At 31.4% G+C, this 21,134-nt stretch overlaps 1 protein-coding gene across 1 annotated transcript in view; it reads left to right on the top strand.

The window, feature by feature from the left end:
* Positions 1-21,134, top strand: part of LOC140049635 (stromal interaction molecule homolog) — a 34,689-nt gene that overhangs the window by 9,428 nt on the left and 4,127 nt on the right. Inside the window, exons 3-13 of the mRNA XM_072094576.1 lie at positions 397-511; positions 4,477-4,588; positions 6,010-6,125; positions 14,000-14,174; positions 14,939-15,095; positions 15,866-15,997; positions 16,585-16,685; positions 17,782-17,918; positions 18,272-18,337; positions 19,422-19,569; positions 20,235-20,419. Of these exons, the coding sequence (XP_071950677.1) occupies positions 397-511; positions 4,477-4,588; positions 6,010-6,125; positions 14,000-14,174; positions 14,939-15,095; positions 15,866-15,997; positions 16,585-16,685; positions 17,782-17,918; positions 18,272-18,337; positions 19,422-19,569; positions 20,235-20,419 (1,444 nt within the window). The remainder of the gene's footprint in view (positions 1-396; positions 512-4,476; positions 4,589-6,009; positions 6,126-13,999; positions 14,175-14,938; positions 15,096-15,865; positions 15,998-16,584; positions 16,686-17,781; positions 17,919-18,271; positions 18,338-19,421; positions 19,570-20,234; positions 20,420-21,134) is intronic.

The following is a 21,134-nucleotide window of genomic DNA, read 5'->3' as shown; positions in this document are numbered from 1 at the left end:
CGATTTTCAAATACAGATTCCATAGATCTCTGCTCAATTCCAATGGTACCTAATGCATACTTAACAACACGTTGTATTCATCTATACTGCACTTTTCTATACTATTACTAGACACTTTCTGCTCTTACAGCCTAAAAAATAAATCCTTGTTATTATGGCAGTAAGAATCTTTAGTATTAAAAAGTCGTTCACACCTGCTGTCGTCCGGGTCCAGTTCAATTTCGCGTCAGATATTGCACATACAAAATTTGAGACTTTCTAGTTTCACAACGCTCTAAAGCATGGGGCGTAACTGAAAATGTTATTTGGTTGAGCCAGGCCGGAGTCAAAGCAGGTGTGAAAGACTTTAATTAAGTTAAACAGTAGAATTGTTTTAATATTTCATATTAATTTCAGTTTTTACGTGAGGAATTGGAGTATGGAGGTGATTTTGAACGTCATGAGTCATTATTTGAAAAAGACCATCTAATTAACAAAGATGACCTCTGGAACACATGGACATCATCCCAAGGTACAGTACAATAAAGATATTATAACCAGCTTTTGTTTTGGAACTGTAATTGAAGGTGACAGTAATTTATCAGACCATGATGGTTGTTCCATTCATCACAACGTGTTAAAAATTACCCTCTTCTTCATCTACTATTCCAAACGAAATACTTGTTATAAATAATAGTATCAAAACTTTTAGTATTGATCAAAATACCATTTTTAGTATTATCCTGGGCCATAGAATGCTAATGATATCTATTCAAGCAGAAATTATTTACAAAAAGAAGATTCTAAACCTACTGTATGTATGGTATTGGTAATTGTATTTTATATACCCATCACTTGATAATTTAATTGGCGTTACAATATCATCATACATTTATACAAAATACAGTAATGTTTATAACAAGTTTATATTTATTAAAACAAAAGGCTTTTTAAACTGTATTGCCAGTTAACCAACATTTTTATTTGCCTCTTTTCTGCTGCCAAGAAAAGGAGGAGGAGGTAAATTTATTCCATCTATATTTCACAAACATTTTAGTTTTAGTAGCAGAAACAGGCTTTTAAAGTGAGACACTATTAAATGTTGTTGATGTATAATACTTTTATTTATGTGTTTCTGACCTACTGTACAAACAAAGATACTTGACAGGATATTAAAGAAAAATGATTTTTCATTATTAGAAAATCTTCCTTTCTTGCAGATGTGTATTGACATTGTATTAATAATGACATAGTACATTATGCCAGCCACTGTATAGCATACTGTACTGCTTATTTCATCATATGATATAGTATAAATTTGAGCTGTATTTTTAGTTACAGTATTAATTAATGTAAATTATCTCCTCATGCAAATTTCTGTTGTTGCTATTAATGAATGCAAATTTTCTAATGGCAATTCCATTCCATAAAATCAGCAAAAAATGCCGTTGCCATTGATTGCATTGGACCAAATTTTTTTAAATTAACCGAGTTGCTGGCTATGTCAACCAAGACTGTCCAATCCGAACGTTGGCTAAAATTCACTGTACAAAATTAACCAAGACTACACTATCAAACTTTATGTGACAAAAAAATGTGATGTGCCCATGGACATATCACTATTGAAACATTATACCATATTTGGGCACATCGCACTTCTTTTGTCAAACTAATTTGATAGTGTAGACAAAGCTTTTAACTGTTTTTGTCCACCACTGGCTGCCCAACGATCTCGGTAAAACTAACCAAATTGGCCAAATACCGTCCAGTGCGAACAAGTCATATCCGTTGGTTCCTTTTGCTCCTTGACTCGTGTAATATTATAAGAAACACAGTACAGTACATGAATAGTATTAGTAGTAGGGTGGTTTTTTCCCTCCCAGTGTACTGCCCAATTCGTATTTAAATGTTTGTTAGTTATTTTTCTCTGTCAGTCAGTGCTATGTCTTGTTTAAACCACTGTTCTATTCTATGGATAGGATAGATACAGTACATTCATTTAATAGTTTTGTATTTTTAATTTTGGTTAAGGGTTTTTCAAGACACTTTATTCTTTCCTTTGCACTTAATATTTTGTTTGTATTTCGATAAATTGTGTCCAGTCTTGGTTGAAGTTTTATTTTACTTCAACATTTTTTTTAAAGATGTTTTTTTAAATGTAATAAATGATGGGTCTTGGTTTGTGTGCTTATCTAAATATATTTATTAGATAAAAATCACAGAAAGTGATGTTATAGAAATAGTCCTTTTGCTATTTATTAAACCATGAAATTTGTCTGAGTTTCCTGAGTCGAATCCTGTCAAGAGTCCCACAGAGTAAAGAAGATTCCAAGAACAATTTTATTGTCCGTATAAATAAAATGTCCATAGAGAAATTCATGATACTCAGGAAATAGTATTAGAAGGAAAGTATGGAAATGGTTGGTTTGGGACATCTGATGTATTCGTCTTGTTTATCTAATGAATACAGGACTTAATTCCATCAAATTATAGAATTTATTTTAATAATGATTGATGCTACTGTTATGTTTTTCAATTGAGTTTGTTGTCTTGTGAGTTGAGCTTAGCATGCGGAAAAGCGGCAACAAGCAGAATTAGCACTTGCGCGCCAACAATTCTATATCAATCAATTCAGCCATGCCGGATGGGAGAAAGTATATTATTATTGGTGGCATGCCAAAAATTATTTAAAATGTTTTTGATCTACAGTATACAGTAGCCGCCAGGTAATAATTTCGCCAGTGTAGCATAGCAAAAGGCTATACAAAACAACCTTATTGCTACACATTTCTAAAATTGTGTAGCAAAAAAAGACAATACAAAACTATGTTTCTCGAATAAAAAATCAGTTTGTTTAGCAATAATTGCTAAACAAAATTTTAAAATGAAATTTTTCCCTGTAAGCCTACCCCTATTGTTGGACCACTCCCACAGACTGTATAATTATTGGAATAGGTGTGTTCTTCAATAAATTATCTCTTATTATGGCAAGAAATAATGAAAAATATCAATTTCCGCTACTGTAGATACAGTAGGCTACCTTGGGTACAGCAAAGGACCAAATTACGTAAAAGGCATAGAATCCAGGTTGACCTTAAATTGACCCTAAGGCTGTAAATAATGCTTTGTTTACCTTCAAACTTTTTGATAATAAATACATAGAACACAACCTACTACTACAATTTACCCAAAAAAAATGATGTCATCTGCCATTTTATGCATGTACTGTAAGCCAGATATTGTAAAATTCTTCAATAATTATTTAATAGGAAATGTATTAATATAAATATACAAATCAAATGTTGTTGATTTGCCCAGGTACGTACAACAGACTACAATAGTTAGTGCAATTTCCCTAATTATTTCTTAACTCAACATGCAGTACAGTAAGTCACACACCCAAATTTAAACCAGCTCACAATCCAATTCTTGTCTGTTTCCTTATCATGAGTAATTCCTTCCTATTGCTTGACTTCTAACTCTAGTACAATTGTTTTGATTGTACAGGTAAAATCGTCTGTAAAACTATATTGTAAATAAATATTAAAACTATGCACAGAATGAACTATAGACCAAATGATTTTAGAATCGAAAGATGGCCATTTTTTTTTAGTTGATTTTTTTTTTATTGCACTGATCATTCACAGACAGACAAACCAACCAAACCTTAAAAAAAATTATTTAATTAATTGTTTTAAAATTTTACTTTTTATGAATTTCTTAGTGCACAATATTAAATAATATTATAAATTTAGTTACTTTATGTTTTGGATTTCCATTTGGCAATATTTTATAATAAATACATAGGTATAGTAAAGTATGCAATAACATTGTTTTGTTAAAAGCCCACTGTACTGTATAATCAAATTTTATTAAATTATTATTATTATTATTATTTATTTAATTTTCATTTTAAAAAAAAAACTTGTTTGTTGATTAGTGCACAGTTTATAATCATATATACATATTTTTCCTTTTTTGATTTGGCTACTTGTACTGTACGTACAACAACAACATTTTCACAATAAGATTGTTTGAGTTGAGCTTGGCATGCAGAAAAGCACCCGACACCTTATCAATCAATTCTATAATGCCAGACTGAGGAAAATATATTATTTTGGTATATGTGCCAAAAATTCTTTAAAATATTTTTGATGTACAGTATAGCCTGCCCCTACAGTATGTTGGACCACTCCCACAAACTGTACAATTATTGGAATAGGTGTGTTCTTTAATTAATATCTCTTTATCGAGTTATATGAGCTTCTGGGAGAGTTAGGGCTTTCGATTTATAATTTTAATAATAACATTTTTTTTCCAATCCAAGATGTTCAAAATAAGATTGTTTGTACTCATAAAAAGCCTACTGTGTATGTACTTGTATACTGCAATTTCTGAAATTGAAGGGATTTCATTCTATTTGTTATGTACAGAAGTAATTTCATCATTTTTTAAATTAATGACAATTTCTAATTTTTAATGTATATTTTATTTTAGTTTGCAACTGGACAACAGAACAAATGGTAGAGTGGCTTGTTGACCGTCTTGAGCTGGAGCAGTATAGTGAAACATTTCAAGTGAATGCAGTTGATGGCAAAATGCTACCTAGGTATTGTTTATACCCTGTCCACACTACAGTACTGATACATTGATGTTACAATGTGTTACAACCTGACATGTATTGTATTCACACTCGTATTACAAACCCTGTGAAATCTATAAAAAAAACAACCATTTGTTTTACTCATCACAGATATGATTGGCCAGTCAACAATATATAGATACCCCTGTGAAATCTCTATCCAGTGGTAATTTTCTGTCTTTAGGAGATATTACTTCAACGATAATTACAACCTGTCCATTGACCTTTTCCAGAGAGACATGGTTGATATTACTGAAAAATAATAAATATTCTACAGTACAGATAATATTTATGGGTGATGCTCATCTGTATCTGTCCCCCTCCCAAACTGCATCTACCTGAATTCAAACATAGTAAAAACGTCATTTGTGCAACAGGTCCTCTCAAATTGAAAGCTCTCTATTTATAACACACAACACAGCATGTTTCTTGTACATTCTTGCATTACATAATTATGCGCCAAAGTCAAGAAGGTTTATTGCTTGTATCAAAATATTACAATACATTATTATGATTTCAGATTGAATTTCATATTATCAGTGTTTACAGGTGTACAGTATGCAGGTTTACAGCAAGCAATGAGAAAGCATTGAATTGCTTGCTCCACTTAATGAGTTTATACAGAAAACCAATAGATCTACTGATTTAGATGAAAGATACATATTTCATTCATTTATTAGTCACATAATAGTAATAATAGTAATACTAATGAATAGAAAAAAAAAAACAAGCACATATAAGCAGAAATAAAAATCAATTAAAAAATATAAAAAGAAGACAGTGATGGGAAGAGACTTGTAAAAGTACTTCTAAACGTGACAAAGTACCTCTAGAATGGTCAGAACCCAATAAAACATTTATAAATAAGCTTATTTTTAATAATTAAAATAATATAATGTATAATATTGGTAACCACTGCTTCCTTAGCCTTGACTCTAACCCTATTCTTCAGGGTCACTTTCGACCCCTGTGACACTGGGCTTGTAGTTTCTGGTTCAATTTACTGTACACCTACAGACAACAAATTTTGTTCAGTGTTCTCAATGTACTGAAAATTACATTGATTGGGGCAAAATATTTGCCCAATTCAAACATGGTACAACACCTTTAAAAAGATTGGGCCTTTGTTTAGAAAGAATAAATCATTAAACTTTGTATATTTCCTGTGAATATTTTTTCCAGGAAAATTGTTTTGTTTCATTTCAACAAACTGGTTTCGTGTTGAAAGTTAGTTCAAACTATTGGTTTTGTATATTCAGTTTGAAGTTCTGTACCCGAGAACTATGGCAAGGAGAACCTTAAAAGTGTGCCTATATAATGGCTGTGTCCCTGTCTTAAGTGCTCTACCACTCAGTTATACTGTATATACTCTGTTTTTTTCTTGGCAGACTTGCTGTAAATCATGTTCAAATTATGCAAAAAGTTTTGGGGATATTGAACCCGGTTCATCGCCACAAGATCTCTATCAATGCAATGGATGTTGTGCTATTTGGCCCTCCTAAAAGTGAGTACAGTATCTGGAAATTTGTTTAAGCAGTTTTTGTCAAGGTATTAGTGTGAACAGGGACTGTGATTGACATTTAAAGCAGTCTTCATCAAGGTGTACTGTGGACAGGGACTGTGATTGAAATTTAAAGCAGTCTTCGTCAAAGTGTAGTATGGACAGGGACTGTGATTAAAATTTAAAGCAGTCTTCGTCAAGGTGTAGTGTGGACAGGGACTGTGATTGAAATTTAAAGCCAGCCTTCGTCAAAGTGTAGTATGGACAGGGACTGTGTTTGAAATTTATACCAGTCTTCGTCAAGGTATAGTGTGGACAGGGGCTGTGATTGTGATTAAATGCACACCACGGCTTGCTTGTTGTATTCAATATTTAAATGTATACATTTACAGTAGGACATAATTGTCCCAAATAGTATAGCAACTTTTAATTTATGTCTGAATTTACATTATGCGCTTAAAAATTCTATATCAATCAATAGAAAAAGTATATTGGGGAAAAGCCTAACCTTCCAGTTACTGTAGTCAATTTCATTATAGATGATATTAATTATTATGGACCTTTTTATACGACTGCCATTTACCATGATAAAGATATTATGAACCATAAATTTATGTTTCAGTTTGGAATTATCATTCAAATTTACATTTATAATATCTTAAACCAATTTAATGTGAACAAGTATGTAATAACTACAGTACTGTATACCGTGTATTATGTAATTTGGATCACTGTTTTGGAATACCTTACAAATAATGGAGCAAGTAACGGAATGAAATAAGTACTGACACTTGTATAAAACTGCATAGAACCTACACACTGCACAGTGATTTCTGTTACTGGTTTAACGTAGCAAAAAGTATGACAATAAAAAATAAATGAAATAACCAAATTGTATGCCACTTTTGATTCAAAAGTACAAACCAATATGGTGGGAACTGGGGCCATCAGCAAATTATCTTGCTTATCTATTAGATTGCACACAAAGTAAACAATCGATTTTGATAAGAAAGTGTCATAACAAGTAATTATAAAAACAAGTTGATATTTGTTGTGTTTACTGCAATATTCCTCATAAAAATGATGCATAATGTAGTCAATTTTTCCCCTCAACCTGACATGATAGGTATTGTACTGTACTGAGTGACATTCAAATAAGTGCCGCAGTAAAAATACCAAAGCAAATAAGTGCAGCTGAATGAAATACTGTATGCACCACAGTCAAATGAGTGCCACGGTCACATTATGTGCAGCAGTCAAATAAGTACCACAGTCAAATAAGTACCACAGTCACACCAGTCAAATAAGCACCACATACAAATAAGTGCCACGGTCAATAAGCATCACAGTCAAATAAGTGCCACATACAAATAAGTGCCACGGCCAATGAGCATCACAGTCAAATAAGTGCCACAGTCAATAAGCATCACAGTCAAATAAGTGCCTCATATAATTAAGTACACCAGTCAATAAGCACCACATACAAATAAGTGCCGCAGTCAATAAGCATCACAGTCAAATAAGTGCAACAGTCAATAAGCATCACAGTCAAATAAGTGCCTCATATAATTAAGTACACCAGTCAATAAGCACCACATACAAATAAGTACACCAGTCAATAAGCATCACAGTCAAATAAATGCCACATATAAATAAGTACACCAGTAAATAAGCATCACAGTCAAATAAGTGCCTCATATAAATAAGTACACCAGTCAATAAGCACCACAGTCAAATAAGTGCCACAGTCAATAAGCATCACAGTCAAATAAGTGCCACATATCATATAAATAAGTACCATAGTCAATAAGGGTCGCAGTCAAATAAACGCCACAGCCAAATAGGCTCCATTTCTGTTAGTAAGTCTCATAAATAATAGTACAATAAGCAACACTGTAGAATAAGTAAGTGCCTCAATGAAGTAAGTATAGTACCACTTTACATGCGCTATAGTCGAAAGCATGCAACAAAACTTCATAAATAACTGTTTGTGCTTGTTAGATTTAATTCTGTACTTTTAAAATACTTAAAAAATACTCATCAGTCAAACAATATTTATTCAGTGTGATTATTATTACAAATACAATACAAAACAGATTCTGTTCTCAATTACTGCTTAAATGCCAAACCTGAGTAATATCTAGTCTATAGTCAGATCATAATGAACTAAAACCTGAAGTAGATCATTAAACATGTCAGTTCATCAAAGCGAAAGTAATTTGCTCGTTGTTACCAGTTGTTCTTAGGATGCGATGTAATAATGATACTCCTAGTTGAGTAGAGTTCACAGCAATACAATGCATATTAATATCTAGTAACAGACGGATGGTGAAATAAAGAGCCACATGGTCTGTACACAAAGCAACATTTTCTAGTATGACAATGAATTTAATTTTGTTTATGCCTGTAGTTTATCATTAAAGGAACGTTTATTATTTATTTATTTATTTTATTTCTTTAGGCAATGTGGCCAAGGATTACCAATAGTGAATTAATCACTGTCCTATCAGATAGGTGGTAATCCCCCTGATACAGGGGCTATTGTGTGAACCAGTTCACCGGGGTAACCCCCTATTATCACAATATTTTTTTCTGAAACTGTTAATAGTGATTCAAGATTTAGAAATTAGGGCCAGACCCTGCAAATGGCAAGATGTAGTGCTGAAATTAACTTATCTTCATAAATTTAGAATGAACCAACCAACCTAAAGTAAACAATATTTTAAAGCAAAAAATGACTGTACTAATATTACAGTTCCGTTAAGGCTTAATAATACTACTAAAGAACATTACTGTATGTTATTAGCGACATGCTGTTGGACTGTGGTGATTACTGTAGCTATAAAATATTGTTCACTTTTTGATGGCAGATGCCGTTTATTTTACTCTGGTTCTTTACTTTACTTTTGCTATATTTTTTACATAAGAAAATTGATATATTGACCATGTCGCAAATGCGTAATCAAATCTTGAAATTTAACGCTATCCTGGCCCTGAAATATTACATGCAGTAACAGCCCGCTACTTTCTCTGTGCTATGATTTTACAAAGCATTTTGGCTATTTTGAGTCGCTTTTATTACTGTGCAAAAAATATTGGAAGCATGCTTAACACCTTACAGCTTTTTTATATCATTCAGTATAGTAACAAATCTTAGAAGAGGTTCATTTAATCTCATTACATTTTACTTGTAATAGATTAAATCTTCTTTCTAAAAATTTCAAGTATTTAGTCACTTTTGAAGTTAATATTACAACTTAAGAACTGTTGTTCACGTACTTAACATAGACTTAATTTAAGTATCTCGCCTCTTAACCTAAATGCTAAGCTAAGAACACTATAGTGCTTTTAGGCTTGAAAATCATTGTTATTCAGGCAAGAGCTTGCTCTTATCTTATACAAAAAAAGAAGAAGCTTTTAGTAGATTTCAATATCGCGTGACAACTGACATGCTTTTAAAAAGGATAACATTATGTTAGAACAGGCATAGTGTCATTTAAATAATTGATCGAACATTTCATAAAAACACCGTTATTAGATTAATTCTTATTGTACAAACAAGCACGAATGTGCAATACTCGGGGTACAGCGAAAGAAGCTGTATACAGACGTATACAGTTAGAAAGTAAAGAAAATAGGTTTCGCCAGGGCTCGAACCGGGACCTTCTGCGTGTTAAGCAGACTTGACAACCACTACACTACGAAACCTCTTACATTAAAAATGTGGGTTACAGAAAGTTTTTTAATCCATTTAAATTACAAATAAATGGTAATAAGCACAAAGCAAAATAAACATGTGTAAAAGTGATAATTACCGATTACACAAAATAAGTATTTTAAAAAATAATAAAAATAAGATATACTCTGTATAATTATCATATTGCGTATACAGTACTTTTCACCATAAAGTTAAAAAAAAAGGTTTCGTCCGGGCTCGATCCAGGTACCTTCTGCGTGTTAAGCAAACGTAATAACCACTACGCCAAGAATCCGCATATAACCATATAACTACATAACGCTGTGGTGTGTGTCACACATTGTGGCTTCTTAATTAAACAAATTAATTAACAAAAAATTAAAAATCCGGCTCTATAGCTTTGAGGACATGTCCCTGTAGTATGTTCATGCCAAATCCCAGCTCAATACTATAACGAATAAGGGAGGAGTAGTACTTTAAAAATCGCACTTTTTACTCAATAGTGTCCAGATGGAGGAAGAGAAGGAGAAAATGAGTAAGTACTAGACTCGGGTACCCCGAGTAAAAAGATGTTTAATTAATTGAAATATAAAATTCAATTCACTTCTTTATTTGATCTTAAAACAAAATATATTTTAACAATAACTATAAAAATTTAAAAGAATAAAAATGCCATCTAAAAAACACATTACAGATTACTTTTTTCTGTAAAAGATGTTAAATTGAATTCAATTCACTTATTTTATTTACCAAATACAATACAATATATTTAAACAATAAACTCTAATAATTAAAAATATAATAAAATAAAAAATTTTACAAAATTGTAGATTTGTAGACATAAAAATATAGTTATAGATTCTATTTTGTACAAAAAAATAAATCTTACTTATTTGACCAAACGCTCAATATATTATAAACATTAATATAACTCTATATGATAAACAATATTAAAAAGTATAAAAATGTCATCAACTTCATTTATCGAAATAAATTTCATTTATTATTTCATTCTAGAATCAAATAACATGTTTTTAAAAAAGCAAATTAATATAGATTTTTCGGGATATATTTAATAATGTTTGAATTACATAATTCTATGTTAAAAATAAATATATTAAAAGTATGCTTTTAAAAGGTAGGTTAAGTATTGCAATCATACTTGTCCCCAATTGTAATGACTTTATTTGTTAATAAAACTGAAAGTATAGTATTTTTTGGATAATTATGTTGAAAATATGACTAATTTGTTTATAATAGTCTCACCTTGACAATGATAATATAATCATACAATAGAGTAATTAGTATTGTAGCTTTACTGTCTTTTTGGTAATTACAAGTACATTGGATATTTACAAAATGACAATGTTAACCTGTAAGAAAGTGTTAATAACTTGTGTTTTATAATCACTATAGCAACAAGTGTAATCATGGTAATCCAAGGATATTGTACAGTTAAACAGAATAGACCTGGTTATTATACTTAAAGGGGTTGTTTCTTTAAAGGCCAGGTGTGGGAAAAAATTTCTATTGATCATACTTTCCAATAATTATCGATCTACAGTTTCCCCTATGTTTCATAATTTTTGGGATTTTATTTGTGTTACACGAGCTTGTTGAAAATAAGCACTTTCTTGTCAGTGGGGGGATAGTTTAATTTACACAGAAAAATCTCTATTCTTTTGTACACAAAATAGAGAGGCATTTTAAGAAGCTATGAAAAATAAACGGTGTGGTAAAAAATATTATCAGATGACTAAATATAGGTAATATAACTTGATTTTACATTTCGGGTATTTTTATTCAACTTCAGATTTTTATTTTTATGCTATAGCAAAAATTATCCACCGTATATCCACCATCTTTTTTCACCTTCTAGGGAGTCACCAGACATGTTATTATATTAGGTTTAACTACCTAACTACTGAAAAAAAGTCTTCCTGGTTTTTATGGCAGAATTTTGCCAAATTTTGTATTTGACCATATTAAGGGAAATTCATGTTCTTTCGTCTTGATTTCTGTTACAAATATTTGATTTACATACAATTAGTCAGATATTATATTTAAAATTCATGCCTGTACCTCAGCTTTAAATGTACATGTACAAATACATTTTTTTTAATGTTTCACTGTAATATATAATAATAAAGTTCAATTTAATATAGCGCAAAATGTAGGGCACCTCTAAGTGCTGAACAGTCAACAGAACTTTTTCGGATAAACATCAAATTTATGTACATGTATAGATTTGGCTATGTTTTCATTTTGGTGAATTTTCTATCTACAGTGTATAAGAAAGTCTCATCTCAATCTTTCCTTTTTAAGGAAGTTTCATCTTTCCTCTTAGAAAGTCTCATCTCAATATTTCCTCTTAGAAAGTCTCATCTCAATATTTCCTCTAAGAAAGTCACATCTCAATCTTTCCTCTTTAAGAAAGTCTTATCTCAATCTTTCCTCTTTAAAAAAACTAGAGAAACTATATTTACAAAACTGTTTCTGCTTCGTTGTTGTCTAAAAATAAATTCTGTTATTTAGCTATTTCCTAATTAATAATAAATTATGTCCTTTAAAATGACATTATAATTTTGAATAACGTGTAAGCTTACAATAATAAATCAGCTGTTTAAATGTAATATTCAATGATGCTTCTATGTTTTAGAGTTTTAAAGGCCAGGTGCGGGCAAAACATGTCTATTCCTATAATTATTGATCTATTGTATCCCAAAGCTCTGTCTACACTATTAAACACAACAAAACGTTATATGAACATGATGATGTCATAGCACAATCCTATTTGTGCATATTACTTCCATATTTGGGCACATACAGTTTTATAGCGTAGTTTTATGCTTCATATTTAGAAGCAATTTCTTATTGAAAGATAGAAAATGATGTAAAAAAGCGGACTATTTGCATTATAACTTCAGATTTTATTATCATCCTATATCAAAAATGTTTCATTAGATGATTACATTAAAAGTCTGACAGGTTTTTAACAGCAGAATTTTGCGAAATTCCGTATTTGATTATTGTTAGAAGTAGTATATAGTTTTATAGTTTAGTTATGGTTTTCTTGCCTGTACTTTATATCATGCAGTATTACTATTATAAACATTTATTGGCATAGTGAAACCACCACCCAGTGATATTCTGGAAATTAATCAATTAAAAATGTATTGATATCAGTCTACGGGTTGCATGTTACTTTTTTTTAAACATAAAAGCAGAATAAATTAGCAAACAACAAGTAAGGAAATGATTCTGTTTTTAAAAATGTATAGTTTTAAAAAGAAAATATTAGTAGTGGCGATAACAAATCGCTCACCATACAAATTAGATTACATGTGGTTTATGTTAAATCCGATGTAAGACTTAAACCTTGGTTTATTATCATTATTGAATAACAGCTTTGTGTTCACACTGATATATGTATCAAGCTTTATACAGTACTGTATGAATGAACAGGTTTGAAGCTTGAAAACTAGTTCATGTGAACATGGCTCTCATCTCAGTATATATATATATATATTATCAAGTAAATGAAATGCTCAGAAAAGATGTATTGTCCCCCCAAAACATAAAAAATTAAAATTATTTAAATCAGACTATGAATATGTTATTTTGTAGTTTTAATAAAGTTAATCATTTCCATAGAAAAAAACCGAAAACAAATTATGTTTTCACTTGTAAAATGACAAAATAAACTGTTAAATTCAACCAAAAATCCATTGGCTGGCAGCCAATTTGACAATTTTTTGCTTTAAATTAGATTTTTTTCAGGGAGAAATACATTTTTTTCCGATCTAATTTTTGGTCAAAGTGGATAACTATTATGTTACATTAAAATGGAATATTCAAAAAAAAAATTTGTAAGAATTATTTTTTCAGGGGGAAAATACATCTTTAATGTTTTCGGTAAAATGAAGAGAGGTCCAGAAGGCTTGCTATTTAATATTTTGGCCGATATTGAATACAGATAATTCAAGATTTTATTACAATTTTTTCACTACATCACTACTACATTTAATTTTCCTCTAATTCCCCTTTAATTATACCAATTATAATAGTTGGAGGGCAGAGCTACTAAAGACCACTAAATTATAGGTCCCAAAAGTGGTCTTTAATTGGAGGGAGACCTGTATTATATTTTTTTTTATAATTGACAAATTTGTCATTACAGAGCCCAACAACTACATCAAAGATTGGACGTTAGTGATTTCAGTGTTGCTTGCAGTTGGTGGATGCTTCTTTGCTTATGTGCAACATAGATATTCACAATCACATGCGCAACAGGTGTTAAAAGAACTTGAGAGTCTTCAGAGGGCAGAAGATTCGTTGAGAGAATACCAAGAGAGGTACAGTACATGCATGCACAGAACGTATACAGTAGTATAGCTAAGAACGTAGTACACAGTTGGTGTGACATAGAAGCTAAAGGCCCCTGGTTTAGGGACCCTAAATGGCTCTCCAACACTCCAAATGGGTTTGCCACAACTGGTTAGGAAATGAGTTAGCAGCAGGTTAGGAAATGGGTTAGCAGCAGGTTAGCAACAGGTTAGGAAATGAGTTAACAACTTGTTAGCAAATGGGTTAGCAGCAGGTTAGCAAATGGATCAGCAGCAGGTTAGCAAATGGATCAGCAGCAGGTTAACAAATGGATCAGCAGCAGGTTAACAAATATGTTAGCAGCTTGTTAGCAAATGAGTTAGCAGCAGGTTAACAAATGGGTTAGCAGCAGGTTAGCAAATGGATCAGCAGCAGGTTAGCAAATGGGTTAGCAGCAGGTTAGCAACTTGTAGTTTCAGTATGTGTAGACATTGATTTTCCTGCAGACAAACAGCTCAGTTTGGCTAAAAGATTCAGGTTATTCCCCAACACTAATAGAAAATGTATTGAGAATATTATGCTTTTGATCAAGTAAAATACTAATAAATAGTTATATATTATATTTTTAAAAATCACTGTTCAATGTATTTAATACATAATGAAGGCCACAAATCCCACTCAAACTCAGGCTTTTATACTATAATCCAAGTTTACATTTTTCAGGTCATAACCATTCATTTCCAACCTGTTGCCTAACCTTAAATTGGTTTTCTATTTTCAAATTTTATGTTAGGCTTGAGCGCGAGCAGGAAGAACATCAAATGACACTGCAAGAAAAGAGGAAGATTGAAGCTGAACTGAAGGCGAAAGCTAAAGAAAATGAAATATTTGAAGGGTCACCGTCGGAATTACAAGAGCAATTACTCAAGGTTAAAGCTGACTTTGAAGAGGTAACAGAGTAGCTTGGTGGTTAAGATGCTTGCCTACTGATCCTAAGGTCCAGGGTTCAAATCCTGTCAGATTTCAATGTTTTTTTCTCTTGTCAAATTAATTCAACACACGTAACTTGTTCATATAGGCCTACATCACATTGTGTCTTGTGAACAGGATTGGCACCTTTGAGAAAGATAGTGAATGAATACGCTTATGGTTATCCTTGGCAATTTGCCTCTATAAAAAGAAAAAAAAAGAAAAAGGAAAAAAAACTTGCAAAAAACAAGAAGACTGTAAAACATGATGTTAAATTTGTTAGTAATTTAAGTAATTAACGTAAAGTAAAGTAAATAATTAACCAACCGCATATGCAGGAAAAAACAAAATCTTTTTTTTTTATTTAGTACTGACTTTTCTATACTATGCTACCATTCCATGCGTAAATGGCCATAATGGCGTTGTATGTGTTTTTGCCTAAGTTCAATTAAAAACACCCTGTGACAAGATAAATATAATGATAAAACACTGATTTTATCAACAATGCCTTCATGTTAATGTTAAAATAATGTTTATTTGTAATATTTATGTATTTATATTTTTTACATTGTTTGTCCTATGTGCTATGTATTGTACATTTTGAAAGAAATAATACATTTTATAATAAATAACAGAAAACTGTCACCCAAAAGTTTAAGTACACAATACTACCCCTGCATATGTAACTTTTCATTGTACGTCATTGGAAAATGATTCATTAAAATGATCTTATTGTTTGTTGTTATTCCAGATGAACCAAGGTTGTTTTAAACCCCCATTAGTACTACAGCAATGGTTGCAGTTTACGCACGAGATTGAATTGCGTTATTACAAAATGAAAAAGGCAGCTGCAGAAAAACAGCTGTCTACGGCAAAGGAAGTGGTATGTATTTCAATTGTGCTGTCTATTTTTACAATCAATCGTGGCCATTGCTTGAGGTGCTTTAACCTTAGAAAAATGAGGATAGATTGAGCATGTTACACCGTCGTGACCTCACTAACATCTTTCTAAAAGTGTAGGCGTATGCTTGCCTGATGTATCTCTGACTACTGACCTGTAAAATATAAATATTTAGTACTTGTTACACATCAATTTCTCCGACAATGCAATCTTTTGTATTACTGTATAACCCCTCTTTTCAGGGGAGTCGTACCCTGAGCAATATACTGTATGTTTGACATCCCTATTAATGGAACCCTTTATTGGTCTCAAATGTGTCTAAATTGGAGAGATCAATCAATTGTCAACAGTAGAATGTTTAAATGTTGAGGCCATAATTTGTCTCCAGCATTTACCAAACAATTATATATAAAAAGGTTTCTCTCATCTTGAGGCATGCTGCATCAGATACTGTTCGTCCAAAAGCATTTATGATTATAATTTAATTTAAATTAACAATTGGAAAAACAAATTCAGCTTTTTCTAAATAATGATTGTTTACATTTAAAAAAAATCTTGATATTTTGCAGTGCGAAAAAATACGTAAAAAAAGAAATGCATTTTTAGGATCATTCAGGATAGCTCATGGAGGAACACTTGATGATATTGACCAAAGAATACATAGTGCACGGTACGTATTGTAATGTAATAGAGTTGTATAATTCCAATAATTCCAAATCCTATTTGATATAATAATAATAATAATAATAAATACTTTATTTTACACATTTAAAAATAACAAATTTTAAAAATAACAAATTTTAAAAATAACAAATTAGAGAACAAAAATATATGAACAGAAACCTTAATTACATTTATGATAAGAGTACAAAATAAATAATAAATCACACCAATAATTTTTTGAAAGTATTTAAATTTGTGGCATTTTGCATTGGTTTTTTTAGAGTATTCCATAAACTAGCACCATGATATGAAAAACTTTTTTTATATATTCTGTTTTGGGTTTATCCAATTTTAATACATCCTTTGATCTTGTATTGTATGTGTCTAGTTTGGGTGTAAATAGTTCGTTTAATATCACTATTACCAACTGAGTTCACCAATTTGCCCCAGAAACATCATCCCAAGGAGATTGACCAGGAATACTATAACCAATTACCTCTCTAAAGAATATCATTTGCCCAAACCTTTCCCATCACCTACAGAGACGCACCTCATTCATCTATCCTCTGTTCCTGTGATATCCTGGATATATCAAGGATCTACTTCTATGCCTAAAGACAAAGACCTGTATTGTATAGACATGTCTATGGACCATAGATATACTTTCTTCATCAGTACTTCTATAGATGGATTACATACTAGTTGGGAGCAGAAAAACTAGTTGATCAAACCCAATAGCATTTTGATTTTACAATCGTTCAGGAAACTACCTCTCACAGATAATAGTTATGAAGAATCTACTTTGGCTAAGCCTAAATGTATTTTTACAACTACCTCCTAGACAATTCCTTCCCAGACAGGTACCTCCTTCTAGGACCATGACATTTCCTCCTGGACAAGTCCAGGACAAATCCTCCTTGATACCGCCAAGACAATTACAGTACCTCCGCCTAAAATTAAGATGCATCCTCCTGGACAATTCCCTCCCAGAAAATTGCTTCATACTAGCACCGGGACATATTATCTTGGAAAATTTTTTTCCAGGCAAATACCTCCTTCTAGGATCAGGACATACTATTATTATATTTGTTTTTCATGTACAGCTCAGCTTTGAATGAGGTGACTTCAGACTTAAAGGAACGTCTTCATAGATGGTCACAGATTGAGCAGTTATGCAACTTTGATATTACAAATAACAGTGGATACCCTACATTGCATGCAGTCTTATATTCTACCGAAGGTAAAAACATGTTTATTATTAAAGAATCATTGGCAAAAATCTTTTCAAGTATATATTGATTTTTCAACAAAAGAGGAAACAAATCATCTTTGGTCGACTTCTTCTGCTAGTCACTAGTTTGAAAAGGGCACTTCAGGAAAAATGTGTTGTGGTCAAACTCCTACCTCCTGTCCTAGTCCTAGACAAATTGGTTTTAATGTTCATACCTCACATATAGTTTGTATTACGTTTCACACACTTCCTAATAACATGGCAGCATAGTTAGTATATTCTGTGTATTGTTACTGTATAGTTTAATACTTTGACTTTAATCTCTCCAGCAACGAAATTAACAGTAACATTTTTCTCTTCAGAATTGTCTATGGGAGGAACCGAAGAAGGTGAAGAGGATGTTCCGCCAAACTATCTCACTGCTATATGTAAGAATTTTCATTGATTTAAGGTCTTTACCAGATCTTTGTAGACAGAATATAAGCCCATTCTTAAACATGACCCAATCAATATTGAAACTGATTTTGTAAAATAGAACCTGTCACAAAAATGACAACTAATTATAGTCTAATTTGCATATTTAAGGTGAAAAATAATATATTTAATACTGTGCCTATCCTTAAAGGCCAGGTGCGGGCAAAAAATTTCTATTGATCATACATTCCAATAATTATCGATCTATAGTTTCCCCTATGTTTCATAATTTTTGGGATTTTATTTGTGTTACACGAGCTTGTTGAAAATAAGCACTTTCTTATCAGTGGGGGGATAGTTCAAATTACACAGTAAAATCTCTATTCTTTTGTACACAAATTTTGTAAATAGAGAGACATTTTAAAAAGCTATGAAAAATAAACGGTGTGGTAAAAAATGTTTTCAGATGACTAAATATAGGTAATATAACTTGAATATTACATTTCTGATATTTTTATTCAACTTCAGATTTTTATTTTCATGCTATAGCAAAAATTATCCACCGTATATCCACCATCCTTTTTTACCGTCTAGGGAGTCACCAGACATTTTATTACATTAGGTTAACTACCTAACTACTGAAAAAAAGTCTTCCTGGTTTTTATGGAAGAATTTTGCCAAATTTTGTATTTAACCATATTAAGGGAAATTCATGTTTTTTCGTCTTGATTTCTGTTACAAATATTTGATTTATGTACAATAACCAAATATTATATTTAAAATTCATGCCTGTACCTGAGCTTTAAACCTGGATAAACCTACAATTGCCTATACTATAACTACAAAATGAGAAGTTTTTAGTACACACCTCCTTATTAATGGTACAGTCCACAAACCACTCAAATATTAGGGAAAGCACACAAATCACATTAAACAAGGGTAGAAACAGCATATCCCTATTTGAACACTGAATTTTTACAGTAGTATAATTTATAATAATTTGAGCCAAGCACCTGAAGATTGGGTTACTATGAAAAAAAAAAATGGATTTTAATACATTTAACAGTGTTTATTTTAGTAATTTTGTTTTTTTAACAGCTGGTTCATGTACGATGACACCAAGTGGTAGCGGTTGTCATTTATCCAAGCTTGATGGGAAATTAAGTGGAAGCTTGCCAAATGTATCCCGAAAGCAAACGTCACCAATTTCAAACAAAGATATTACATTCATAGTAGGAGATGAAAGGTAGCTAATTAAAAACAAATGTGTTTTGCATAACATTATATTATACAGATATTGCCTGCTTAGAGGTGAAATATAAGATTGGACATCCACGACAGAATGATATTTTCTCGAGGGACTATATATATATATTTCCTGAAGCGAAGCTGGGGGAAATACAATCCTGAGAGAAAAATATAATTCCCAAGGGGATTTCAAATTTTATATTTTACTGATATGTTATATTATATAGCCAAATGTCAGTAGAATATCTGCCTAGCCGTCAAGTAAATAAGCCTGCCAAGTTGGGCATAGTGTTCACCTTGCCTTGTGAAGAATGAACATATAAAGGCAAATAATTACTAATTAATGATTCCTGGGCTATAAAATATTCACTTATGCCTATAGGCCTTGTACATTAGCAGAAGAATTTCCATCAATAAATCTACACTTTACAGTATTAATATTACTAGGTAGACCTACTAATAATTACTAATTTGTCTTCTCTCGAGCCGAATCACTGGATGTTCAGCACGCTGTGCATACCAGGTTAGTCCAACTAGGTTGGCCAACCACAAACAGTCTTTGTTTATAGTAACACACCAACAGCAACTTGTAAAGTAATTATTTTTCTATTTTTAGTAACACACCAAAAGCAACTTTTAAATCAACTCTTTTTCAATTTTCAGTTGTACGTCAGGTGCCACCTTGCCATCATCCGCACCAGTCAGTCTCGGCCAGCATAGATCAGTGACTGCACCAATTCTTAATTACAATTCATCAAATTCAAGACCTAAGACTCTACCTATATCACAATCAGACAGCTCGTTAAGAGAATTAAGTAATGGATCATTAGGCAAAAAGACTATAAAAGGTAAAATTATTTTATTTACACTATCATGTCATTTATTGTCAAATGTCTTTATGGCATATATACTGTGGATATTTTAAACCATATTTCAATGAACCCTCGTCACGGTGATCATCTCATATTTGTACACCCTTTTGCCTGGACAAATTCTTTAAAATGTTCAATTTTCCACATATATTTTCTTGTGCATGGGAGGAACTACCGGTAGAAATAAGTGATTCATTAATTTTAAATACAGGTATTAAGACTTTTATATATAAGCTTCAAATATATTTTAAGTAAGATTTTGCTATGTATTGATGATTTTCAATGATATTGCAATATATTTTAATTTATTTTGATATAGTATTATATGCAGTTTTAATGTTTTTACAAATTTGTTTTGTTTTTTATACAATCAGTGCAATAGGAGACCTACTAGATAGTGATTAAGTTCGCTTTTTAGGAATCCTGTCTCTGCCTGGTTTTGTGTGATGTTTTCTTGTTCATGTCCATGTTTTTTTTATATTGTATTTTTATGAGAAAAAATAAATGAAATGAAATGAAAATCTATTTATAATAGTATTTGTTATTATAACACACAAGAGCTATGCTATGGCAACCCATAATGAGGAGGAAACATTGTTTGGTGCCGAAAGTGTCACCTTAATAGAGGTTATATTGTATACAATATCAAATATTGTAAAATGTAATTATAAATTTCAGGTGGTTTTGTCAA

This window comes from Antedon mediterranea, chromosome 5, assembly GCF_964355755.1.
Source record: "Antedon mediterranea chromosome 5, ecAntMedi1.1, whole genome shotgun sequence".
Lineage (NCBI taxonomy): Eukaryota > Metazoa > Echinodermata > Crinoidea > Comatulida > Antedonidae > Antedon > Antedon mediterranea.
This window is presented reverse-complemented; position numbering and strand designations above follow the sequence as displayed.